The sequence below is a fragment of the Macaca nemestrina genome, chromosome 1 (genome assembly GCF_043159975.1).
Source record: "Macaca nemestrina isolate mMacNem1 chromosome 1, mMacNem.hap1, whole genome shotgun sequence".
In the NCBI taxonomy this organism is placed as follows: domain Eukaryota; kingdom Metazoa; phylum Chordata; class Mammalia; order Primates; family Cercopithecidae; genus Macaca; species Macaca nemestrina.
In genome coordinates, this window is record NC_092125.1 from 227618785 (window position 1) to 227645522 (window position 26738).

A 26738-nucleotide genomic window follows, 5' to 3' on the forward strand; every position below is an offset into this window, starting at 1 on the left:
AGGCTCCCCTAAGGATGCCAGAAGCTCAGCTGCCGAGGGCTCTATGCCTGGGCTGCCATTGGTGTAGGCGACATGATCTGAAGGAGGCAGCCTGGTGAAGTGTGGCCAGCCCCAAAAGGGAGCCCAGAGAGCAGAGCCTGGACCTCACAGGCAGGCTGAGGGTGAGGCCTGGCCCATAGCTCCTGCCCCTCTGGGGAGCCTCTGGGGGCGTCGGCTCAGTGGAGGTGGGGGACATGCCTTGAGCTTCCTGGGGAGGGTCCAGCCAGGAGCTGGAAACATCTCTAGGGGCAGCCCACGGCCTCCCTACAGGTGCTTCTATTCCTCACTGAGAAATCCTGCAGGGTCCTGCTGGGGCTGGGAGCGGGGTCATAGGTCAGGGGTGGGGAGCTGGAATTGCTCCCCGGGCAGCACATTTTTCTTCTCTGAAAACTTATCTTAGCAAAGAGACCACGAAACAATCGCACTCTTTTCCGGGCCTCTGTCGTCCCCAGACGGCCAGCCCGTCTCCTTGGCGGGGGCTCCGAGGGAGCCGGGAAGGCGAAATTTGTAAAATGTCTGTAGGAGGGGAAGAAAGGCGCTTTGTGTGGGGCCGGGTCCCTGGCCATTGGTCAGCTCCGAGGCCCCCAGCCGCTCCCAGAATGCTCCCCTTCCCGGGGAGGGCGCGCCTGCCAGCCGAGGCCAGCCCCAGTGGTCCCTGCAGCCCCCTGCGCCCCTGCACTCTCTGTGTCCCGTGTCCAGGCCACCCAGCCTCCGACGGCGAAGGCCAGGCGGGGTGGCCTCCCCTGGCCTCAGCATGTTTCTCTACTGGAGGAAGCGGGGCACCTACGAGCTGGAGGCCCTGCCCAGCGACCTGGCCGAGCTGGAGCTGGGGACGGTGGAGCGTTTCTCGTGGAGCTCCACCCTGGACATCATCGAGGACCTCGGGGGTAGGTGCGAGCCCACCTCCCGGGAGGACTTTCAGCTCTGGCACTGGGCCTGCCCAGCCAGGGCCTGCGGCCCATTCACAGACATATGCTGCTGATGGTCACTCGCTCCACAGTGGTGTGGGGTCCAGAGCCACTCCCGAGAGCTGCTGCTGGTGCAGGAGAGGGGCCCGCAAATTGGGACCCTGGGGGCCAGAGGGCAGGCAAGCAGCCGAGGAGGCTGTCCTTCCTCCAGAGCTGGCCTGGCTGGGCTTCAGGCCTGGCCTCTGCCTCTGCTCTCCCCCCACCCCCAAGATCAGGCCATGACGTCTTCTCGGGGCTGGGTGGTGTAATGAGATGTTCTGGAACATTCATGTTCCAGGCCCCAGGACATGGGTCATTTCTCCTTTTGTCCCCATTTTACAGATGAGGAAACAGAGGTATAGGGAGATTAAACCCCTGAAGAGGCAGGACGAGCTCTCGGGGACGCTGAGCCCCGCGGCCGGTGTTTGAGGGGTGGGATGTTGGGCTGCTCCTGGGGGTGAGAGGCCGGGGAACTGTGAATGGGAATAATGACGCCTTGGGGGTCGTTGGGGGGCTGAGAGCACTAATGGGGATGACACACAGGGAGACTTCAAACAGTGGTGGCAGAGGCAGGGCACACCTGTGCTGGCTGTCGGGTGCCCATTCTGTCAGCTCAGCTCAGCTGCTCGGCACTGTGAGCTGGGGAACTGGCTCTGTCAGGGTGCTTCGGTGCAGTGACAGAAACTTGAGTCCTGTCTGCAGAAGCCACCAGAGTGCTGATCGCCAGCTCCCAGCACTGTGGAACTGTCTGGGGCCAGGGCCTGGGCCTGGGTTCTCTTCTCCATTAGCCTCATCCTCAGGCACAGGCGCTGGCCTCCCCCAGGCCACAAGCCCAGGGAGCAGGAGCCTGTCCTGGATGAGTCTCCCTAGCCTGGCATGGTCCTTCCCTGAGGCCAGAGGCAGGGAGAGTGACGGTTCAGTCTGGGATTCACCTTGGGAGGCAGAAGGGAGCCCGCAGACCATACAGAGATGGGTTTTGAAAAGGAAGGTGCTTGGGAGGTGGAGGCAGGAGAATCCCTTGAACCAGGGAGTTGGAGGTTGCAGTGAGCCGAGATTGCGCCATAGCACTCTAGCCTGGCGACAGAGCGAGACTCTGTCTCAAGAAAAAAAAAAAAAGAGAGAGGTGCTGCTCCCAGGAGGGAGGATGACGCTGGGTGGGCATGAAGGCCAGGTGTCCCTACCTGTGACCAGCCCCCCACTGTGGAGGAGGGGGAATGTGGCTGCTTGTCGCGAGAGACAGGTACAGGGTCCCACAGGCCCCAGCAGCTCCAGGCACCATCGGGGTGTGTGCAGGAGGCAGGGAGGGCCTGAGGACGTGAGAGCAGCGGCCCAGCTGCCCAGCTAGTGGAGGCAGTGGGGATGCGGGAGGCAGCACGGGATGTGGGGGTGGGGTGGGGAGGAGCGTGGCAGCTGGTGTTGGGGGGCAAACTCCCCTCCACCCTCAGCTGGCCACTGTCCTGGAGTTGGAGGGTGGGATGGGGAGCAGGCTGCTCTATTTCTTCACCCGGCAGCTTCCTGCCTACCTGAGGCAGGTACGGAGCTACAGGACCCAACAGAGCCAGAGACTTGCCCCAGGTCGTTTAGTCACCCCAGCCCCAAGCCAGCAGGGCCAGCCAATGGGAGCTGTGTCCCACCCCTTGCCCCCACTCAGACTGCGCTCCTCTGGGCGGGGTGGAGCAAAGTGGGGCTGCTCGCTGTCTGCAGAGGCAGGCCCTCCCTGGGCTGTCTTAGTTGTTCTCTACATCTCAGTCATCCTGCTGGTCCCTCCCCCTGGGATGCTCTCACCGCTCAGATGCAGGAGTCACATCTGCAGCTGGGACTGCAGGCGCACACCACCCTGCCTTCCTGATTTTTAAACTTTTTTGTAGAAATGGGGTCTCTCTATGTTGCCTAGGCTGGTCTTGAAAATCTGGGCTCAAATGATCCTTCTGCCTTGACTTCCCAAAGTGTTGGGATTATGGATATGAGCCACCATGCCTGATCTCAAGAGCTCTTTAAACCTACGCTCTTGGAATATCCATGCCTACTGTCTGAGTCAGGGCCATTCTTGGAATCCCCTTTATCCTAGTGAGGTGTGGCGAAGCCTTTGAGATCCCAAGTGGTGGCACCCAGATACACCATGCACACCCTCAGCCTGAGCACCAGAACTGAGACCTGCTCACCGACGTGTGCCTGCCCCAGCTCTCCTCGGAGCCGGCAGAGAGGCCCCAGGGAGCTGCACACAGCGGCTGGCTCACAGCACGTGAACAGGTCTCATGCGTGAGCTGAGGCGGCTGGGTGGGTGAGCCTGGGCATGCGGCTGTCTGTGTGGGCTCTGTCCTCTGTGCCAGCCAGACCCTGGCTGGGGCCCATGCACGGTAGGCCGATGCCAGCCCAGCCTGTGATGGGGGTGGGACTGGTGCTTGGAGTGTGACTGTCGGGAATCGGGATCTCAGAGCCATTTCTGCAGCCCTGCTCCTGTTCTGCCCTTGGTCACTCTCAGTTCCTCTGAGGAACCTCTGGAGGAAGCCCACGGTGGGCAGATGGGCAGGCACCCACAGCAGCCTCAGCCAGAGGAAGTGGCCGGCTGGCCCCAGGCCTGTGTGCAGAGCTGTGTGGACAGTTTCTCGGGCCCCAGGAAGGAATCCTGAATGTGTCCTCCCACTTCTTCTTACTGAGCTCGAGCAGTGTGGGTGGCTGGGACGATGTTCAGCTCTCCGCTCCCTGGGGACTACGCCAGCAGCGGTTCTGGGCTGTAGGCAGAAGCAGTGTCCTGGCCATGGTCCATGCCCCTCCCTGCAGCTGAGTTGCCACTTCACTGTCCTGCCCCCAAGGTGCCCCATGTCGCTTTGGGAAGGGGATCAGAAACACATTTCCTTCCCAGACCTCCTGTGACGCTCCAATCAGTGTCCTGCATAGGGAGTGGCGGATGTCCTGGGACCAGCAGCCATTTACCCAGGACATGCCCCTCTGGCGTTTGGCCAGGTTGAGGACAAATCTTGCCCTTCCCCAGGTGCTGCGGACGAGAAGTCCAGCCCCAGCATGGCCTGCAGCAGCTGCCCAGGCATGGACGGGCGCCCAGGAGGGTGGGGCTCACGTGGGAGGGGACATTCAAGGCCACAGCTGCTTCCTGAGAGGGGCAGCCTTTGCGTGGCCAGGCCTGTGGTTGGGAGGTGGTGGGCAGGGAGGTCCTGTTTTCTTTTTTTTTTTTTTTTTTTTTTTTGAGACGGAGTCTTGCTCTGTCACCCAGGCTGGAGTGCAGTGGCCGGATCTCAGCTCACTGCAAGCTCCGCCTCCCGGGTTTACGCCATTCTCCTGTCTCAGCCTCCCGAGTAGCTGGGACTACAGGCGCCCGCCACCTCGCCCGGCTATTTTTTTGTATTTTTTAGTAGAGACGGGGTTTCACCGTGTTAGCCGGGATCGTCTCTCGATCTCCTGACCTCGTGATCCGCCCATCTCGGCCTCCCAAAGTGCTGGGATTACAGGCTTGAGCCACCGCGCCCGGCCGGTCCTGTTTTCTTGAGACAGAAGTGTTCATTGGAGTGGAGGGTTCAAAGGTGAGGGGCTACCCTGGAGAAGATGAGAACGAGGTGGTTTTCTGTGCACTTGTGTCATCCTGGGGCCCGTGGGGAAAGGGGACACTCATGTCATGATGAGGGACCAATTCATGTTTTCCAGACAGCTGATTGTGTCAGGCTGCAGGAGAGCACTGTAACCTGGCGGTTAGGAATGCAGGCTTGGAGGCTTACACACTCACAGCCTCGTTACTCTCATTACTTTTGTAACCTTGGGCTCTACCCTCCAAGCCTCAGTGTCCTCATCTGTGAAATGGGGACAACGATCATTCCTCTGCACAGAGTTAGATGGTGAAATGACACCGTCTATGGACAGCAGAGTTCCCAGCAGGTGTTTGGCAAGTGAGAGCTGTGGTTACTGTGTGTCATTCCTGAAGCCGTCTGATGGGGAAGACAGGTCAGTGTTGGTTCAAAGGCTCAAGACGGTGGGAGTCCAGCAGGGACACATTCACCTGGAACTGGATATCTGACAATAGGGAGGCCTTCCTGAAGGCAGCAGCCTTCAGCTTGGGCCTTCAAGAGTGGACAGGATGGCAGCAGACGGTGATGGGAGGATGCTGGGGGAGGGCAAAGGAATAGAACCAAGAAGGGCTGGGCTGGGATCAGATCAGTTGTGTCCGGCAAGTGGCGGAGTGAGGGGCCTGGGGTGAGGCGACAGGGAGTGGTGGGGACTGTGGAGGCTGGAAGCATTTGTGCTGATCTGAGGCAGACACAGCTTGGGAGCTGGAGCCGTCCAGAACATGGGTCCAGAGCTGCCAGGCTCTTCTGGTTTGTCAAGAGAAGCCAAAAATATGGATTTTTATGTGAAATCTCCGACTTTTCAAAGTTGGCAACCAATTTAAATTCTTTCGAAACCCTGTGCTCAGCCAAACAAAACATGTCTGCCGGCCGCTCTGCCCGCGTCCCGAGGCCCGGTTCTGGAAGAGATCAGGGTCAGGACAAAGCCAAAGTGGCCTCCTGTGACTGAGACAGGGTTGGGGGAGAACTGGCGAGTGGGCTCCTCCGCCTGGCTAAGGGTTCTGGCTCTCCCTGGGACAGTGCGTGGGGGAGCCAGGAGGGCAGCTGGGCTGTTGCAGACCTGGGGAGGCAGAGTCTGGCACACAGTGGCGGGAGTTCGGGGTTCCAGGTCTGCTTAGCGGAGGGGGGAGTCCAAGATTCCAGGTCTGCCTGGAGGGGAGGTTCACGGTTCCAGGTCTGCCTGGAGGGGAGGTTCAGGGTCCAGGTCTGCCTGGAGGGGAGGTTCACGGTTCCAGGTCTGCCTGGAGGGGAAGTTCAGGGCTCCAGGTCTGCCTGGAGGGGAGGTTCAGGGTCCAGGTCTGCCTGGAGGGGAGGTTCAGGGTCCAGGTCTGCCTGGATGGGGAGGTTCAGGGTTCCAGGTCTGCCTGGATGGGGAGGTTCAGGGTCCAGGTCTGCCTGGATGGGGAGGTTCAGGGTTCCAGGTCTGCCTGGATGGGGGAGGTTCAGGGTTCCAGGTCTGCCTGGATGGGGAGGTTCACGGTTCCAGGTTTGTCTAGGGGAGGGGGGAGTTCAGGGTTCCAGGTCTGCCTAGGGTCAGGCTGAGGTCGAGGAGCAGACACTGCTCAGGCTGTTCCACATAAGAGGGGTTGTTACAAAGAGGCAGAGCTCCCCAGGGAAGCCCAGGGCAGGCAGAGAAGGCTGCCCCCCCCGGAGCTGCCCACTCTCACAAAGCTGCCTTCTCCTGCCCTGTCTGCTCTGGGGTGATCTCCACTGAGTGGCTGCTTCCCTTGTTCTAGCTCCCCAACGATATTGGGGCATCGTACCCATTTGGACTGACTCTCAATGGACTCAAGGCTCCAGGGCCCACTAGGAGTCCTACCTGTGAGTTCCTATCAGGAAGGGGATCGGAACCATGTTTCCTTCCCAGGCCTGCCTCAATTCATAGTCTCAGGAGAGCAAATCTGACTGGCTGAGCCAGGCTGTGTAGATGGCTCAACAACTCTAATCTCAGCACTTTAGGAGGCCAAGGCAGGAGGATCCCTTGAGGCCAGGAGTTCGAGACCAGCCTGGGAAACATAGTGAGACCTCCTTTGCTATAAAAAAATTAAAAAGTTAGCCAGGTATGGTGATGTGCACCGGTGGTCCCAGCTACTGGGTTGGCTGATGTGGGAGGATCACTTGTGCCCAGGAGGTCGAGGCTGCAGTGAGCCATGATCACAACACTGCACTCTAGCCTAGGTAACAGAGCGAGACCCTGTCTCAAAAAATAAATTTTAAATTAAATTAAATTAAGAAGGCCGGGTGCGGTGGCTCACACCTGTAATCCCAGCACTTTGGGAGACCGAGGCGGGTGGATCATGAGTTCAGGAGATCGAGACCATCCTGGCTAACACGGTGAAACCCCATCTCTACTAAAAATGCGAAAAATTAGCCGGGCATGGTGGCGGGCGCCTGTAGTCCCAGCTACTTGGGAGGCTGAGGCAGGAGAATGGCAGGAACCCGGGAGGCGGAGCTTGCAGTGAGCTGAGATCGCGCCACTGCACTCCAGCCTGGGCGACTGAGCAAGACTCTGTCTCAGGAAAAAAAAAAAAAAAAGAAAAAGAAAAACCCAACTATGTCCAGGGTATGATATCACCTGATACAATATGTCCCCCTTACCAGGCCTACCCTTTCCTCAAAGGCTGTAGATGGGGATAGGTGACCTGCAGGAGAGCTCATGACAGGCCTATGGTGGAGACTACTTGTCCTGACCCCACCCCCAAGCCCCACAGGCCCCTCTCTGGGCCCTGAGAGCTACCAGGGTCCTGATGGACTTTTTTTTTTTTTTTTTTTTTTGAGACGGAGTGTTGCTCTGTCGCCCAGGCTGGAGTGCAGTGGCGCGATCTCGGCTCACTGCAAGCTCCGCCTCCCGGGTTCACGCCATTCTCCTGCCTCAGCCTCCCGAGTAGCTGGGACTACAGGCGCCCACAACCGCGCCCGGCTAATTTTTTGTATTTTTAGTAGAGACGGGGTTTCACCGTGGTCTCGATCTCCTGACCTTGTGATCCGCCCGCCTCGGCCTCCCAAAGTGCTGGGATTACAGGCGTGAGCCACGGCGCCCGGCCCTCCTGATGGACTTTTCTTCGTGTCTGCAGTCTCTAGGAGAGAGGAGCTCGCCTATGCAATGCAGGAAGTTGCAGCTTTAGAGCAGAGCACAGAGGGAATCACCTCCCAGGGGAGCCAGGACCAGGGGGTCAGGAGTGTAGGGTCTAGAAGGCAGGGTGAGCACCTGGAGCCTGCTGAGACCTGGGGTCAGAGGCCGGAGAGTTCAGGCAGGGAGACCCCAGTGCCAGGAAGTACCAGGCAAAGCACAAGGAATTCTAGAACCCAAGTGGCATAGAGGCCACAGGATAGTCAGGCCCGATGGTGGCTGTGACCTGAGCAGTCATGGGGGGATCTAGGAAGCTGGTGAGGCAGACCCAGTGGTAGAAGACATGGCCCGGAGCCTTCAGAATATGGGGCTACAATCCAGAGGCCCTGGGGCAAAGGGTGTGAGAATCTGACCCCAGGCCTAGAGTTTTGAGAACGCAGGGGCCGGGAAACTTTCCTGGTGGACAGCAGATGTTGTCCTGCTCAGCTGGAGAAGTCCCAGGCTGGGTGCATGGGAAACTCCCCCAAAGCTGGCTGAGGGCTCCAGGTCCCTGTGGAAACACAGATGGCAGAGGAGGACCTGCTGGAGTCATGGCAGACAAGAACCCCGAACCCCATTCCACCCTCAAGTCAGCTTCCTCCCAGCAGGCAGGGACCTGGCCACAGTCCTCACAGGGCCATCTCCTGCCTCGGTTGCCTCCACCTCCAGCCTAGAGGCAGGACAGGCTCACTGGCCCCTTGGATGGCTGAGAGCAGAGACTCGGAGAGGGAAATGAGCATGGTGTGGAGGTGAGGCTGGGCCGGGCCTGAGGGTCCTGAGAGTTCCTGTGGGCTGTGCACCGAGGAGGCCCAGGGCCCCGGGCAGCTGCTTCCCTCTCAGCCTGGAGGCCCCGGGATGCCTGTGGCAGCCCCTCTTCGAGAGCCCCCTCCCCAGGGCCATGCAGATGTGCTGCTCCCCAAAGGGCCGCCCTGCCCACCAGGCCCCCTGTGAGCTCCCCAAGGCTTGTCAGGGTCACCAATGGGTCCCCAGCACCCAGCTTAGAGCTTGGCTCATGGGGACCTTCAGAGGATCTTTAGTGTGTTTACTGAATGATCATATCCAGAGAGCTCAGGAGACCTGGGATCCATGCTACTTCGCTGTGCCAGGAGTCCTTGGGGCAGGGACCAGTTTCTGGTTACCTGTGGGTCCCAGGGCCCAACCCATGTAAGGAGTCCATGCAGGGAGGCTCCAGCTGAGAGGCCCTCCAGGAAAGCGGTCAGGGAAACCCACCCTTAGCCTTTGGGAGAGGGGCCTGGCCCCGCTGGAAGCTGCATCTTCTATACCTAGGTCTTGTCGGCCCAATGCCTCCTGGCACCAGTGCGCAGGGTGGGATGGGGGTCCAGAGGCAGGCTCAGGAGCACTGAGCCCCCGCAGACTCTTGGTCACCTCTCCGAGGCTGTTTCTATAGCCCAAAGGGTTTGCTATCTCCTGATTCCATTTACATAAAGTACAGGACCGGGCAGACGAATCAGTGTGTTGGAAGTCACGGCGACGGTGCCCTTGGGGGAACCGGCTGGCACGAGGGAGGTGGCGGGGACTGGGGACTGGGTGGCGACGCTCTGCCGCTCGGTCTGGGCGCAGGTTATTTTGTGAAAGTTTCCCGAAAATGTGTTGAGCTGTGCTCGCAGGACAGGTGCACTTCCCTGTCCGCGTTTGCACTTCAGTAAAGTTTAAAACTGTGAACCAGCAAAGGAGATGCAGCAAGAGCAGTAGCAGGCGAGTCTCTCCTAGTGACAGTCCCCACCCTGCGCGGGGCAGCCTCCGTGTTGCCATGGAAACTGACCCCGGAGACAACGATTCTGGGCTGGGGTGGGGGCTCTGCGGGGGTCCGGACCTGCATTCCTGTGGACGGGCACCCTCCGCGTGGATGGCACCCTCCAGGCCAGAGCCGTGCGCGCTTCCTGAGCCGCCCTGCGGGAGGTGGAGGCAGCCTCCGGACCGCAGCGCGCAGGGGCTGGGGAGCCGGGGAGGGAGGGGTGACACCATCGGCGCCGAGGCCCGGCAGCTCTCCCGTCCCCCGCCCCCCGAGGCGGGGCCGCCGCGGTTCCTCCCCGCCCACCTGCCCCGCCCGCCTCCTGTGCGAGGGTCCGGCGGCGGCGGCTCTGCGGCCTCCCAGTCCCCGGCGTCCCCGGCGCCCCCGCCCGCCGCCCGCCGCCCGCCCCCCGCGCGGCCCGGGGCCTGCTCCATGGGTGAGTGCGGGCAGGGGCCCCGGGGGCGCGGGGCGGGAGCCTGGGGGCCGGGTCGGCTCCTGACCTCCTCCGGGGAGGGCCCACTTCAGGCAAGGGGGTGGGCGCCGACCGGGTTTCTGGCCACTCGGACCCAAACTCGGCCCCCAAGTCGGGGCCTGCCTCGGCAGCACCCCGCTTCTCCTCCCTCCCCTCGCCTCTCTCTGGCTGGGCGGCTCTGCCCCCACCGCGGTGCACTCCAGCCCCCAGGAAGAGAGGCAGCTTGGAGGGGGCCAAATTCAGGGTCAAAGATGAGTCTCGAGGAACGGGGGTAGCCCCAGACCTTCGGGGGCTCCTCTGTCTCTAAAGGGAGCGATGCAGGGCCTAGAGTTCGCAGGGATCTGGGACCCTGGAGCCCCTTCCCCCCAGCAGCCCTGCCGGGACCCCCTGGGAAGTCTGGGGCCCCAAAAGGTCACTGAGCACTCCCCTACTTGTCCCCCAGACTAGAGGGACAGAGGGAGAGAGCAGCGTATTTCCAAAAATGTTTTCTCCCCGTGGAATCTGGATAATTTCCCTGGGGACTGCAGGAGAAAAGGGCTCTGCAAACAGATTCCCGTGCAGATAAGTTGGCATTTAAAAGAGAAAGGGACACTGACCTCCTTTGAAGGGAGGACTGAGGAGATCGCCCCACCCCTCTTCTGGTCGGGAGGCCACTGGGGCCTGGGGAGCCTGGTGCCCCGCCGACTGATGCCCTCTGCTCCTCCCCTACAGACGACCAGAGCCCCGCGGAAAAGAAGGGACTGCGCTGTCAGAACCCCGCCTGCATGGACAAGGGGCGGGCGTCCAAGGTAGGGAGACTGGAGAGCCTGGGGACACTTGGGGGTAGAGGGACCAGGGGGCTCTAACTGCCCTCTCCATTCCAGCACCAGCTATCCACAGAGCCCTGGCACAGTTGCGGCTGGCTGGGCTGGGTTTGAGTGTAGGTGGGGCCCCAGTGTGTCTGGTTTAGGAGGCAGAGGGCCTGTCCCCGGCTCAGGAACAATGGAGTCGGGGGAATTCTACAAGAGCAGGGGGGTGGGGTACCCCAAAGCCCTTTGCTGCACTGTGGTCCTAGCAGCCATTTGGAGGTGACAGGAGCTGTAGCCCTATGCCACGGATGAGGAAGCTGAGGCTTAGCCAGGGGAAGTGGTCTCCCACAGTGCTGGTCCAGTGCCCAGCTGGCACCCTTCCTGTTGTACTCAGCCACTCTTCAGGCCTGGGCATGGGTCTGAGATGCTTTCGGACTTGGTGAGTGTGACCATGGCCCTGGGGTTGACAAAAGGAGGAAGGGGCCAGATGATCCTGGAGTGCCAGGGCTCAGGAGCTGGGAATGGGATGAAGTATAAATCAGGGAGAAAAGGGGCAGGAAGAAAGATAATAGTACTGGCTGGGCGCTTCTGCCTGTGACGTGCTGGGCTCGGTGCCACCCGCTTTCTGTGCCATATGCACTGCTTGCCGCAGCTCTGCAGGGAAGGCATCGTCACCCTGTTTTCCAGATGAAGATACCAAGGTTCAGAGAGGTCCAGTGACTTGGCCAAGGCCCCACAGCTCATAAGAGATGGAGCCGGGGTTTGGAGCCAGGTTTTGTCCCTCCCAGCAGGCATTTACATGACAGTAGTAGTAACTGCGCAACTTAGTGTCTGGCCCAGGCACCAGGACTCACTGACTCCTCCCTCTGGCTTTCTGAGATGGTCCTGTCCTTATTCCCACTTACAGATGGGGAAACTGAGGCTCAGAGAGGTGAAGTGGCTCACTCAGGGACAGACTGCTAGGAAGTGGGATACCTGGGATTTGAACCCAGTACCCAGGTCTGTGTCATACCAGGGCCCCTGTTCTCTTCCATCATGTGTCTCAGCACTGCCAGCTGCAGGAAATGTAAAATGCCACCCCCCACCCCCTGCTCCCCTCCCGCACCTCCACCCAGACACACACACACTCATTCTGCACAGGAGGACCGTGGTGAGGGAACATGGAGAACTGCTGTGGGGTGGGGCGAGGAGGGGGCGGCCTCCAGTTGCCGTGGTCACCAGGCAGAGGGGCGGTGTGATGTCAGATACAATCTGCTGGCACGGATGGTGCCTGGCATTGGACTCTGGTGTTGGCTGGTTGCCTCTTTCCCAGATGGGGGCTCCTGGCAACAAATTGGCCTCAGCTCCCCCCAATATACATCCTGCCACAGGCCTGCAGAGCCCCGAGGCTTTTGCCTGACCTGAAGGGGCAGCTAGGGCAACAAGGCACACTGTCCTAGCCCCTCCTCTGGGCAGCTGCTCCCAGGGTGGGCCCTCAAGCTGCTCAGGCAGGGGCAGGGGTGGTAGGGCCCAGCCTGCATAGAGGTGAGGCATGGGAGAAGAGAGCTGGTCTCAGAGTGGGTGTGGTCCTTCTGCAGCCTCCAAACCTCACCTCCAGCCCTGGCCTGCCTGGAACTCGGCACAGCTGACATTGGCATCAGCTGATGAGGGTCATCCAGCCTGCACAGGGAGAGTCTGGGCCCTGTCACCACTGGGACCCCCTTTGGGACAAATGGCACAGACTCACTGTAGGGGCAGAAATGCCTGAATTATCAGAGGCAGAGAGGGCCAGTCAGGGAGGGCATCCTGGAGGAGGGGGCATTTAATGGATGTGAAAACATGGATAGACAGAAGAGAGGCAAGGGCAGTCCAGGAAGGGAAAGGCAGTGGTGGAGAGGAGGTGAGGGGCACTCAGATTTGGTAAGAGGAACAAAGAATAACATTGTCGATGATGATAATAATAACCACTACTGGCTGGGCGTGGTTGCTCGTACCTGCGATCCCAGCACTGTGGGAGGCTGAGGCAGGAGTATTTCTTTAGCCCAGGAGTTTGAGGCCAACCTGGGCAACACAGGGAGACCTCTCTCTACTAAAATTTTTTAAAAGGCCTATCACGGTGGCTCACACCTGTAATCACAGCACTTTGGGAGGCCGAGGCAGGTGGATTGCTTGAGGTCAGGAGTTCAAGACCAGCCTGGCCAACATGGCAAAACCCCGTCTCTACTATAAACACAAAAATTAGCTGAGCGTGGTGGTGTGCACCTGTAATCCCAGCTACTCGGGAGGCTGAGGCAGGAGAATTGCCTGAATCTGGGAGGCAGAGGTTGCAGTGAACCGAGATCGTGCCATTGCACTCCAGCCTGGGCAATAAGAGCAAGACTCCGTCTAAAACAAAACAACAACAAAAATTAGTCAGGTGTGGTGGTGGACACCTGTAGTTCCAGCTACTGGGGAGGGTGAGGTGGGAGGATCATTTGAGCCTAGTACATCAAGGCTGCAGTGAACCGTGATTGTGCCACTGCACTCCAGCCTGGGCAACAGAGCGAGACCCTGTCTCAAAAATAATAACAGGCCAGGCACAGTGGCCCACACCTGTAATCCCAGCACTTTGGGAGGCTGAGGTGGGCGAATCACTTGAGGTCAGGAGTTGGAGACTGGTTTGGTCAACATGGTGAAATCCCATCTTTACCAAAAATATAAAAAATAATTAGCTGGACATGGTGGCACACACCTGTAATCCCAGCTACTCAGGAGGCTGAGGCAAGAGAATCGCTTGAACCCTGGAGGCGGAGTTTCCAGTGAGCTGAGATCGCGCAATTGCACTCCAGCCTGGGCAACAAACACAGACTCTCTGTCCAAAAACACCCAATAATAATAATAACAATTATTGCTGACCAAACATGTTTACATGCCAGACGGGGTGTTAGGCCCTTCTGCTTGTCTCAGTGAAGCTTCTTGAGACCCTCAGAAGAGCATTATTCTTTTTTTTTTTTTTTTTTTTTTGAGACAGAGTCTCGCTCTGTCACCCAGGCTGGAGTACAGTGTCTTGATCTCGGCTCACTGCAAGCTCCGCCTCCCGGGTTTACGCCATTCTCCTGCCTCAGCCTCCCGAGTAGCTGGGACTACAGGCGCCCGCCACCGCGCCCGGCTAAGTTTTTTGTATTTTTAGTAGAGACGGGGTAAGAGCCCCATTCTTATTCTCCAGGATGTGACTAGCATTTTGAAGGAGATGACTTCATTTATTCATTTACCAGACCAGCTTTGAGCATCTGTCGTTGCCAGGCCCAGTTCTAGGCCCAGGAGATCTCCAGGAAACAAAGGGGATGCCCTCCTAGAGATGACATTCTAGCTGTGCTGGGAGGAAGGAAGGGAAGTGACCCTGGCTGGCCAAACTTCCCCCCAGGCTGCCCTGGCAAAGGATCGATTTCAGGCAGGGTTGGACCCTTCAGCTTCTGGGCCCACCCTTGATGTTTTATTTGAGGCTCTCCTGGGTGCTGGAGCTTCTGAGATGAATTTGCCATCTGTCCCCTACCTCCTGTCCCTGGAGTTCCCACTGGGAGGAGGGCTAACCAGGATGGGCTTCCTGGAGGAGGCAGCTGGAGTCCTGAGGATTAAAGAGGTACTGAGATGGAGGAAAGCTGAGTGAGCAGGGGAGGGACACTGGGGGCTATAAGGGGCAAGCGAGGCCAGGGGGCACAGCGAGAAGGGGACGGGAGGAGGGGGAGGCAGGTGGCACTGGGAGCACCTGCATGTCCAGGTGAGGGGTCTGGACTGTGTATCATGGAGACCCCAGGAGAGAAACCGCCCCTCCCCAAGATGAAGATATGTAGAGCAGTCCACACCTCTGAGCTCCAGGATCAAATCTACTTTTTTTCCAGCTGTGAGACCCTGGGGAAGTCACTACATTTCTCTGAACCCCAGGTTCCTCATCTGGAAAATAATCCTGCAGCGAGGATTAAAAGAGGCTCATATATAACATGCTTAGCATAGAGCCTAGCACAGCGTAGGCATGCAAGCTGTCCTGGGAGTGGGGGTAACAAAGTCACCTCTAGACTTTGGGTGTGCCCTCCGTACCCGCCCTGGGATCTGAGACCTCCCCAGGCTCCATCCCAGCTGCAGCTTCTTACACACAATTGGAGCTGTGAGTGTGGGGAGATGGAGAAAGGCGGGGAGATCGAGGCAGGTGGAGCTGTGAGTGTGGGGAGATGGAGAAAGGCGGGGAGATCGAGGCAGGTGGAGCTGTGATGTGGGGAGACGGAGAAAGGCGGGGAGATCGAGGCAGACTGATGATATTGTGGGCTCCCCCTGCCCTCCTGCGAGGTGGCCACGGGACAGTGTGTGGACTTCCCAGCTCCCTGCTGGGCTCCACTGGGCACTGCTCGAGGTCTAGTCAGGGTGCTCCAGGTCACAAGGGGGTATTGAGGACACTTGTGGCCCTGGGCCACAGGGGACACTGGGGCATCACATGTGAGGGTGTTCATCATGGAGGAGGTAGTGATTCCAGCAGCCACCATTGATCCAGCATGTACTGTGTGCCAGGCCCTGCCTGAGTGCCTGGCACAGGAACCTCATCTGGCTGTTTCCCCCGTTGCAGTGGGGCCTACCCCATCTCCATTTCCTAGAGAGGGCCCTGCAGAGTGGCAAGGTAAAATGACTTGGCAAGCAAGGCAAAACCAGGACTCAAACCAGGACTGCCTGTCAGAGCCTCCCATTTCCTCAGAACTCTCAAGAGGAAAGAGAGGTGAATTTTTCTGCACAGCTCCTGAGGGCCTTGACAGGGAGGTGGGGTTCAGCACACTACAGGAAAGAGTTTCCAGCAGCTGGAGCTATCCCTGAAATAGAGGTAGTGAGCACGCCATCACTAGACATATGCAAGAAGAGACAGAAAGGGAAGCGTAGAGGGGATTGCAGTGTGGAGCGGCGGTTGGATGGGAGGACTTCAGAGTTCCCTTGCAGCTTAACAATGGCCTGTGAGGTGGCAGGGATGAGTCAGGGTGTGCGTGTGTGGAGGGAGGGTTGGTGAGATGAAGACCAAGGAGAGGAAAGGGTGGGCCTGAGGCCCCCATGGAGAAGGGACGGGCAGGATGTGAATAATGGGAGAGGCAATCGCCTATTCTCCTGGGCAATGCTTTGGGGTTGAGCAGCCGCAGACCAGGATGCCCCAGGCAATGGCCAGGTTTGGGCCGTCTCTGGAGGTGACTCGTCACCGGAGAGAGGTGGTAGGGCTGTCTGCAGCTGAAGAAAGGGGCAGGGCCCAGAGAAACAATGCAAGGGGACTCCTGGGTTTTGGCTAAGTAGTTTTGGGGGAGCAGGTGAAGATGTGGGGATCCCTGGCCCTGGCTGGGAGCTGCCCTAGTATAGGCCCAGCCGCAAGGATTGGGTGGAGGTTTTGGCCTGGGAAGGGATCGGGGGAAGGCAGTGTAGAAGGCTTGAAAGTGCGGAAAAGGCTGGTGGACCTGAACCCCGCCTCCTCGAGTGGGCCCCCTGTATCCACACCCTTCCCAGTCCTGAGCCCAGAGTTATTCTAAACTCCCGCTGCTGGGAGACGGGAACTGAGAACCACTAAATGTTAGAACGGCACCCTTTTCCAGCCATGCCACCTGGGCCAGAAAAAAAAAAAAGAGGGGACCCAGAGAAAAGCGGGCTGGTTCTGGGGCGCCGCGGAGGCCACAGATCAGAATCCAGCTTTTTACAATGGAGCGGAAGCAAGCCTGGCTCGGGGCGATTCCGGGACGAGCTAGGCCTGCGGGTCCCTTTGCCTGGTCCCCCAGGGCTTTTCTGTCTCGGGGAGGCTTCCTGTTGGGGGCCCTGGTCCCCCCCAGCTCCCTTCCGGGATGGGCGAGCTCCCGTCTTCAAGCCCAAGTTAATGACCAGGGACTGTGAACTTTTTGGAGATCTGAAAAGGGCTGGCCCCTCGGGGACAGTGACGCCCCCCCACCCCCTCCCCTGAGCCCGGATCCTGGATTACCCCAAGCCACGGCCCGGCTTCCAGCTACCTCCCTGGGTCCGGCGCGGGGCCCTTCCTGGGACCCCTCCTCTCCCCGGTCCCAGCCAGACGGCGCCGTTGGTACATCCCGGCCCATCCAGGTGGTAGCGCCCGCGCGGCTACCGTAATTCCCCTACGTTCCGCGCCCCAGTTGGCGCGTAGTCGACTGAGCTCTTCCCGCGGCTCCCGTCCCCCTCTCCCCGCGCGCCCCATGAGGCTTTGGCAGTCTCGGCCCAAGCCGCAGACACTGGGGAGGAGACCCTGGTCCTGTCCCTAGGTAAGTCGCGGGGAAGTGGGAGCTGCGCTCCGGACGGGGGGTGGGACTGGGCGCCAGGACCCCCCTAAACCTATGGAGAGAACCCGGAGTCGAGAGTCCCACATAGTGCCAGGCCTCTGGGGTACGGGGTCCTCGCCCGCTGTATCTCCATTTACATGAGGGTGGAATGGGTTCAAGCGCCCGCCCCCATCACAGTGTCTCTAGGGCGGGTCGGCTCGGAGATATGGCCGTGAGGAGTCTATGGGACCCTGGCCCCGCTATGGGGGGTACTGGCGGGTTAGGGGGATCCTGGAGGGGCCTGGGCGCGCGGCATGGCTGGGAGGCTCGGGCGACCCTCCCCATTTGGCCAGTCCCGGAGTCGGTCCCAGGCGGAAAAGCCCACTGGAGGCCGGCAGGGGGCGCCAGAGGCTGCGCCTCGGGCAGTCTGAGCAGACCCAGGCACCCGCTCAGGGGTGAGGATGCGGGGGACCCGTGAATCCGGGGAGGCCCTGGTCTGCCTTGATGGAAGTCTGGGAAATGGAAGCCAAGGGGTCCCCTACAGATTCCTCAGTAACTCTTCAAGTTGAGGGAGCTTGGGGGTATTTTACCATTCTCCTGCCCCTTAGCCAGGGTCCAGACACAGGCTAGGACCTGGCAGCCATCCCCAGATACTGAATTCTAGAGAATAGCCAATGCCTTCTTAGCATAGGTGGGAGATTGAGGCCCAGTGGGGGAAGGGCGGGGGTACGTAGGCTCCAGACCAGGTCTTCTGAAGCCCAGGCAGGTGCCCTCTTTCCCCTGCTCCCTACCAAGGAGCCTTCTAAGTGGCACTGGGGCAGGGGTTGCCGAGTCCAGGTGCTCCAAAGACACACGCTGGGGTCTGGGGCTGGGAACTGCAGGGGCTGGGCAGGAGGGGATGTTCACAGACTGCAGCCCCTCCCTCTCTCTCTAGCACTGGGTCCCAGCCTTGGGCATCCCAGCCAGGACTGCTCCCTGGGGAGGAAGGGGCCTTCCTGGCTTCCAGGGCCTGTGCGGCAGGCATAGCCTAGGGAGAGGTTTTCTGTGTCCCTGCCATCTGCCCAGCACAGGCAGGGCCTTAGGTCGGGCTCTGACTCCAGGTGAGCCTCAGAACCCAAGGGGTGATGGGTGAGGCCTGGGCCTAGAGGAAAGGAGGGTGGGTGGGCCGGGTGGAGTGTAGAGAGCCGCCTGGCAAAGCCACCCCACCCTGGCTGGCCTGCCCATGCATGCAGTCTCCACCCCTGGATTTCCAAGGTGTTGGGTGGGGCCTTGGGACTAGCAGGCTCCCAGGGGAGCTTAGCCCTGGTGGGAACTCCTGGCAAGGACATCCCTCCAGCCAGAGAGCTCGGACTCCTGGTTCCAGGCCTGTCTGCTGTCGGCAGAGCCTGGAGCTGGCCCCAGACCTGCGTCCTTTCCTGGACAGGGAGGTCCCTCTCCCACTCAGACCAGGCTGGGGCCCCAACTTGCTGTGGGGCAGGGATGCCCGGGGGATCCCTGGTTTCCCATCTTCTTGTCTGGGGCTGGGGGAGGTGGTACTGAGGGAGAACAGCCGGGTTGGGGGGGGTGGTCCTGCCTTGGAGACTCCATTATTCATCAGCCTCCGCATCTGGTTTCTGGGTATCAGTTTCAACAAGCCGGCCCTGACTCACAAGCCTGGAGCTGGGGCTGGGCTGGGGAGGGGCTCCCTCCTCAGAGAGTTGGGGGCCAGGACTTCTTGGGCCTGCCCCTGAGTTTCAGCTCCCTGCTGTGGTGAGGAGGTGGGAATGCAGGAGCCTGCCCAGGCCCACACCCCTGCCCTGGTACAGGGGCTGGGGGCTCCTTTCTGCTCTGCACTCTTGCCCTTAAGGGGCAGTCCCCCACCATCACCGAGTACCCAGGCAGCAGCCTCACTCAGGGATGGCCAGGGCCCAGGCACTCAGGTGACCTCTGGTGATCCGCCCTGACCCAGCCCTGGCGGTCTCCACTTGATGCAACCCCACACCGGTGGGCTCCCCGCAAGCTGGCTTTGGGATCTGCCGTGTCTTCAGGAAGGCAGTCTCCAAGGCCCTGTAGCCCTAACCAACATTCAGCCGTCTTCAGGCCCCACCCCTGCCCTGTGCCTGAGGCATCCATTTCCCTTCGTAGCAGCAGCTGGAGACTTTGGGGCAAGTCAGTTGACACAGGCCTTAGTTTCTCTATCTGTTAAATGGGGATCGTAGCAGTATCTCCTCCTAAGAGTCTTTGAGAAGAGTGAATGGGATTCACTGCCCAGAACTCCCGGGACAGGGGTAGCACGTGGGAACGCTCAGTGAAATGCAGTTATCTGCCTATGGGACAGCCAGGGGGTGGAGGTCTGGGGCAAGACCATCCAGTTTGAAGTAGGAACTTACCTGTCCAGGGCCAGTAGGCCCAAGGTCATGGATACTAGGAGGAGGAAGAGACCTTTGGTCTGGCAGTGGGGAAGGTTCTGTTGACCGTCGGCCACAGGAAGGAGTATCCTGGCCGAGCCCTTTCCTGTCCCCATGTCCTTCTATGGCATGAGGGCCCTTCTGCCTTCATCCGTTCACTGATCTCATCCCCACCAGCGCACCTACTGTGCACCAGGACTGTTCTAAGTGCCGAGGACACAGTGAGATCCAGACAGCCAAGGCTCTGGCCTCTGGAGTGGACAGTCTAGTAGGGAAGAATGATAATAAGAAAGTGAACAAAGAAATGAATTACAGGTAGTAAGAAACGCTGAGAAGGAAATAATTGAACTGAAAGGAACTGAGAGTGAGAGGGTAACGGTGGTTTGTTTTGAGAGGAGGGAAAGGGATGTCTTGGAGGTAGCATTTAAGGTGGGGCCTGGTGCCAGCTGTTTGAAGAGGGGGGCATGTGGAATTCCAGACAGAAAATACAGAGGAGAAGGCCCTGAGCTTGGTGAGCTGTAGGGAGAGAAGGGAGACCAGCAGGTGGACCACTGTGTGAACCAGCTGGGAGCGAGGCAGGAGCCCGGCCATGGTGGGATTTCACTCTAAGCAAGATGGAAAGTTTTAGTTTTCAAAACTCTGCCTGTTGGCTGGGTGCGATGGCTCTTGCCTGAATCGCAGCACTTTGGGAGGCCAGGGTGGGGGTGGATCGCTTGAGATCAGGAGTTAGTGATCAGCCTGGTCAACATGGCGAAACCCCATCTCTACTGAAATACAAAAATCAGCTGGATGTAGCGGCAGGTGCCTGTAATCCCAGCTACTCGGGAGGCTGAGGCAGGAGAATTGCTTGAACCTGGGAGGTGGAGGTTGTAGTGAGCTGGGATCATGCCACTGCACTCTAGCCTGGGCAACAGAGCAAGATTCTGTCTCAAAAAAACAAAAAACAAAAAACCCACAACTGTGCCTGTGGTGTAGACAGTGGATGACCTGGGCTTTGGGAGCGGAGACAGCCCTGGAAGTCTCCCAGCCTCTAATAAACTGCTGCTGCCCTCCCAAAGCCATCTTATGGACCCTGGCCCTTCCTGCCCTCTTTCCCCATGGAACCAGGTGGAGGAGGAGCTATTAGGGGTAAGTGGGCTGATGACAGACAGCACGGCCACCTCACCCCCATGGGTTCTGAGGAGTGCCTCAAGGCGGCCATTCCAGAATCCCTGAGCCACAGTCTGGGTTTCAGTCTTGCCCGTGGACTTTTATGTCTCTTTATGTCACTTTATTTCCCACCTTGTGAGTGGGGATAATAGTGCGTGCCCTGCCTTCCTGGGAATCAGTGTAAAAGCACTTTGATAGCTGTGTAGTGATGACTCCAGCACCAAAGTCCAGGGGTTTGCATCCTCTCAGGCTTTGCTGAGTGCCCCCTGGCGGTGGGGACCTGGCCTAGAGCCGCAGGGACCTGGGCTGCTGTGCCATGTGGGTCACCAGGGTTTCCTGATGCCTCCACCTCACCCAACTCCCAGGGACTGCCAAGGACAGCCTCTCGGAGCAGTCCGCCTTCTGCCCACTGCACTTTCCAGAGGACACCAGCCTTTGGCACTTGGCCTCTGCCATACCTGGGCAGTGAGCAGTCAGTGTGGGAGGGTGTACCGGGGCTCAGGCTCTCAGGAAGGGGTCTCCAGGATGATGGGAGGGACTGAGACGAGCTCCTGTTGTGACGTTGGGGTGTGTGACTGGGGCTCAAAACTGGTGTTGGAGCAGAGAGAGGTGTCCCTGGGGCTAGATGGAGAGCCGGACCAAGGACCTCGAGGGGAATGTCACCCATCCTGGCCTTCCCCTTCTTGTGCCTGTATCCTAAGAGCTCCCTTGCTGGGAGGAAGAAGGGGTCCCCTGGGCTGAGGCTCTGAGGTGGGGGTGGGGTCTCCAGGAGGAAGGGAGGAGGGAAGGTACCCTTCTGGCTGGAAGGGACCGTTGGTGTTGGCGCTGAGGGTGAGGTGGGGACCACAGCAGGGTGGGCGCCCCAGGGCTGGGCAGGGGTCGGGTCGCCCAGGGGAGGGGCTCCACAGTCTCCACGGTTGTGGGGGCTGTCACCAGCGCCCCCTGCCTCCAGCATTCAAGGAGCTCCCCAGGGGAAAGAGCAAGTTCTGAGGAGCCCTCTGTGCCCGGCACTGGCATTGAGGAGGGAGTCAGAGAAGAGAAGAGGCGCAGAGGTGGGGGTCCCCCAGGCCAGGCAGAGGTGGGAACGTGGGGGTCCCGGAGGCTGGGCAGAGGCGGGGATGTGGGGGTCCCCGGGCCGGGCGGAAGTGGGGGTGTGGGGTCCCCGGGTCTGGGCAGAGGCGGGAGGCGGGGGTACCCCAGGTCGGGCGGAGGCGCGGGTGTGTGGGTCGCCGGGGCGGGCGGAGGCGGGGGTGTGGGGGTTCCCGGGCAGGGAGGCGGGGATCCCCGGGGCTGGGTGGCGAGGGCCCGGGCGGGAGGGAGGTGTCCGCCTTCCTGGGGGGCTGGGGGCTGTTCCGGGCCCGGCCCTCCCCGGGGTCCCCGCGCTCAGCGGGGGCGGGCGCGGCCGCACAATGGCAGGAAGCGGGGCTCCGCGCTTTGTCCGGCGGGCGGCGCAGACCGCGGCTTCCTCCGGCCGCCATGGGGACAGGACCCGGTGTCTCCGGACGCCTAGCGGCCTGCAGGCCGGGCCCGGGGTTGCTCTCCCGGGACTCGGAGCCCTCCTGGGCCGGGGGTCGTGCCCGCGACAGTGAAGGCCAGGTACGGGGCCGGGACGGGGAGGGAACAGGGCTGGGTGCCGGGTTCTCGCCTGCAGCCGCCCAGCCCTGCGCAGGAGGCCAGGGCGGGGGTGCCCGTGACCGTGGGCCCCTCGACCCCCAGGGGAAGGATGTGGCCCATGGCAGCCAAGCCCCCTACCTGGGCAGCTGCACCCTGGGGACGGGGACCTCGGACTCCGGGGTGTGTCCCCGCCGGCTGAGATGTACCCGCCAATCCTTGGCCCTTTGTGTCTGGGGCCAGCTCCGGACACACCTGTGGGTCCCGGGCCCTGTGCTGGGCCGCCCCTCTCCCTTCCTTCCTCTGCCCTGGCCCTGCCCACAGCCTCCTCCTACCGCCGATGCCTCTGTTTCTCCTTTTGCCTCTCGCCCCAGCCCCTGTGTGAGGGTGGACGCCTGGCTCTCTGTCCCCATCCTCACACGTGTGTGTTCCCCAAAGCGCCCCCCTCTGTTATTCTGGCTGCCTGGAGTTAGAAGGGGGTGGGAGCTGGCTGTTCCCATGGGTGGGCTCTCTCCTCCCTTGGGTTGAGACCTGGGAACATTCCTCCCAGACCCTGGCGTCCCTCCTGCAGGACAGAGGCAGGACATGGTGGGCAGGCAGGTTAGGGAGGGGCAGTTGGGTCTGAGAGAAGGGGCTGGAGTCTGGCTTCAAGAAGGGGCCGTTCTGCCCTAGTGCTGGGGAAGTCTTGCCCCTGGAGGGAGCTGGGGAGACTCTGGGGTTTGGGAGTGGGGCGTGAGGCAGGATGGGTAGCAGAAACTGCACCAGGGGTCTCTGCCCACCCCAGCTTCTCAATTGGGCTCATGGTTCTCCGGGGGGGGCTTCCAGAACTTCATCCTCAATCAGATCTGCTCGATGAAGTCAGAAACCACCTGGTTCAGATCCTGGGGCTGAGCCTCACTGTGCCCCTAGTGCCCCTGAGCCTGGGGACTGCTGAGAGGAGGGAAGCAGATGAGGTCCGCCGGGCCTGGGCACCAGCTCCTGGCAGCAGCCGGAGGAGTCAAGCAGCCTCAGTGATGGTAGTGGACATCCAGACCATCACAGCAGCGAAACTGATCTCGAGTCTTTCAAGGGATCCAGGGTGGGGTGCATCATAGGGCTCAGTCCATATTTGTTGAATACTGACTCTTCTATAAGGAGTGAATCAGGGTATAAAATCTGCTGTCTGTGTATTGGACTGATTTAAAAACAAGATTGTGGCACAGAATCAGAGTTGGACTGGAAGGGTCCCAGAGGCCCTCCCAGAACTCCTTCACCCTAGCACGGCTCCTGCCATGTCACCCCCTACCTGCGGTGGGGCCAGGGCTTGGGTCACGGGCAGGTCTGCAGCCCCAGCTGGCACTAGGAAATCTCAGGAGGCCCGGAAGGGATTAGAGTCAGGAGCCTCTGCCAGGCAGGCTGGGCACAGAGGGCCAGAGGGCTGTGGCTCCCAGGACGAGGGGACAAGGTGGGGCAGATCATTCTCATGAGGAGACACCCAAAGCTTGGGCTCCCAGAAGCTGCAAAGCCTGATGTTTCTTTCAGCAGCGCTCTGTGGATTCAGGGTGAGGGCATACGAGGAGCCCTGGCTGAGGATAGCTTAATGGTTTCTGTAGTTTTTAAAATTTTTTCTGAGACAGGGTCTCACTCTGTCGCCCAGACTGGAGTGCAGCAATGTGATCATGGCTCACTGGGCTCAAGCAATCTTCCCGCCTCAGCCTCCCAAGTAGCTGGGACTACAGGAGAGTATTACCACAGCCAGCTAATTTTGTTTGTTTTTTGTAGAGACAGGATCTCACTGGGTTGCCCGGGCTGGAGTCTTTCTTTTACAGTGATTAATACAGAAACCAGAAAGAGCTGCAGGGGTTGAGGGATCAATCCCGTGACCCTCACTTCAAGCCCCAGCAGCACAGCTGAAGATCACTCCTAAAGGGTGGGGAAGTGGGGGCACCTGGCGCTCAAGGCTGCCTTCAGGAATCTGGGTCATCCTGTCCCCAGCCACCTGCCCGGGGCCCAGCTCCATGCAGATCAGCCCCTCTCTGAGCATGCGGGCATGCTTGGAGTGCCACCTGCTGACTGCCAGTCCTGTGCCCTGTTCCCTTTCTTGTCAGATGGAGACACAGAGGGACACAAGAACCGATAGGGCTTGCATCAAACTGAGATTGATTTTCTCCTGTCCCTGTAATCCCAGCCGGCCTGAGGCCAGCGTCTCCCTCCTAAGACACCCACGAGAGGGTGCGAATGTGGTTAAAATCTGGAATCCAGGCTGGGTGCAGTGGCTCACGCCTGTAATCCCAGCACTTTGGGAGACCGAGGTGGGTGGATCACCTGAGGTCGGGAGTTCAAGACCAGCCTGACCAACATGGTGAAGCACCGTCTCTACTAAAAATCCAAAAATTAGGTGGGTGTGGTGACGGTGCCTGTAGTCCCAGTTACTTGGGAGGCTGAGGCAGGAGAATTGTTTGAACCCGGGAGGCGGAGGTTGCAATGAGCCAAGATTGTGCCACTGCTCTCCAGCCTGGGCGACAGAGCGAGACTCTATCTCAAAAAACATAAATAAATAAATAAATAATCTGGGATCCAGAGCCCCACACACACTGGCTTCAAGTCCTAGCTCCACTGGCTGTGTGACCTTAGACAAGTCATTTCACCTCTCTGAGTTTTACTTTCCTCTTGTGTGAAATAGGGACAATAACAGCCCCTATCTTATGGGATGAGATACACATGTAACGCCCCCAGTGCAGCTCCAGACACATGATGACCACATTAAAAACACGCTCAGACTCTTCCCGGCCTTCTCCTCCCTCCTGCTGTCTCATTTTCTCTGCTGTCCTCACCATGCCTATCTCGGAAACCTCTCATTGGGCTTTCACCAGCCAGAAACTCTTCAGCGCCTCTCTCCTGCCTGAATTCATAAATTAAACAAGTGTTTATGGAGCAGCTGGGACTGGAGGTCAGGCGCTGAATCAGAGAGTAACATTTCTGTCCTTGCGGATGTGACCAGGTGTGGAGGCAGCAGGGTGGAAGATGTGACCTGTCAGGTGCTGGAAAGTGCTGAGGGCAGGAAAGGAGCGTGAAGGGTGAATGAGGAGGATGAGAAGGTGACTTGGGGGGAATCTCGCAGGATGGGAGGGAAGGCAGGGAGCCGTGCATTTCAATATCTGGGGAAAAGCATCTCAGGCCAGGGACTGGCAGATGTCACAACTCAGAGGTGGGAACTGCCCTGAAGGAGTGTGTCCTGGAATGACCAGGAGGCCAGCGGGTAAGGGGAGTGAGCCAGGATGGAAGAGCAGGACAGGAGGTCCCTGAATGGGGTGGCCTTAACCCTAAAAAAAAAGTCAATGTCATAAAAGACTGAAAACCCTAACCTTAACCCTTTTGGCTTTTTTGTTTGTTTGTTTGTTTTTATAAGATGGTGTCTTTCTCTGTAGCCCAGGCTGGAGTGCAATGGTGCAATCTCAGCTCACTGCAACCTCTGTCTCCCCGGTTCAAGCCATTCTCCTGCCTCAGCCTCCTGAGTAACTGGGACTACAGGCGTGTGTCACCATGCCCGGCTAAGTTTTTGTATTTTTAGTAGAGATGGGGTTTCACTGTGTTACCCAGGATGGTCTTGGATCTCCTGACCTTGTGATCCACCTGCCTTGGCCTTCCAAAGTGCTGGGATTACAGGCATGAGCCACTGCGCCCGGCCTTTTTTTTTTTGAGACGGAGTTTCACCGCAGTCTGGAGTGCGATGGCACAGTCTCGGCTCACTGCAATCTCTGCCTCCCATATTCAAGCAATTCTCCTGCCTTAGCCTCCCAAGTAACTGGGATTACAGGCATGCACCACCATGCCCAGCTAATTTTGTATTTTTAGTAGAGACGGGGTTTCTTCCATGTTTGTCAGGTTGGTCTCGAGCTCCTGACCTCAGGTAATCCGCCTGCCTCGGCCTCCCAAAGTGCTGGGATTACAGGCATAGCCACTGCGCCTGGCCCCTTTCAGCTTTTATTCAGAGTGAGATGGGAACCCCTGGAGGGTTTTGAGTAGATACAGTGGGACTCCTCTCTGAACAGGGCCCACTCTAGCTGCCCATGGATGACATATTGTGGGGGATGGGTGTAGCAGTGAGGCTAGTTTTGAGGCCATTGTTGTCATCCAGCTAAGAGGTGGCTGGGCAGTGGCATGCTTATGAGCTGTGGCTGGGTTGAGGCCACAGATACTAAAGGTGGAGCCAGCAGAATTTTTGGGCTGACCAGATGGAGGTGTAACAGAGAGTGTCAAGAGTGACCCCAAGCCAGCATGGTGGCTCACACCTGTAATCCCAACACTAATTCCAGCCCTTTGGGAGGCTGAGGCGGGTGGATCAGTCGAGCCCAGGAGTTCGAGACCAACCTGGGCAACATGGCAAAACCCTGTCTCTACTAAAAATTAGCTGGGTGTGGTGGTGCATGCCTGTAGTCCCAGTTACGTGGAAGGGTGAGGCAGGAGAATCACTTGAACCCAGGAGGTGGAGGTTGCAGTGAGGCAAGATTGTGGCACTGCACTCCAGACTGGGTGACAGAGGGAGACCCTGTCTCAAAAAAAAAAAAAAAAAAAAGGAAATCCCCCACATTGCAGCCATCAGAAGAATCAAATATCATCCATGTATGCTAAAGCTCTTAGGACTACAGGCTTGCATCACCATGCCTGGCTAATTTTTTGTATTTTTTTTTTT

General features: G+C 59.2%; 1 protein-coding gene across 8 annotated transcripts in view; it reads left to right on the plus strand.

Moving 5' to 3' along the window:
• The window catches only part of LOC105479547 (pleckstrin homology and RhoGEF domain containing G5), a 54587-nt gene that overhangs the window by 13710 nt on the left and 14139 nt on the right, over window positions 1-26738 (plus strand). For 4 of the 8 annotated variants that reach the window (XM_011737563.2, XM_011737555.2, XM_071067294.1 and 1 more), the window contains one exon: window positions 10604-10680. In XM_011737563.2, the coding sequence (XP_011735865.2) occupies window positions 10604-10680 (77 nt within the window). Of the gene's footprint in view, window positions 1-9837; window positions 9857-10603; window positions 10681-21916; window positions 22052-24623; window positions 25144-26738 lie in introns of those variants that run through there. The other 4 variants (XM_011737582.2, XM_071067304.1, XM_071067297.1 and 1 more) reach the window with 3 other exon arrangements.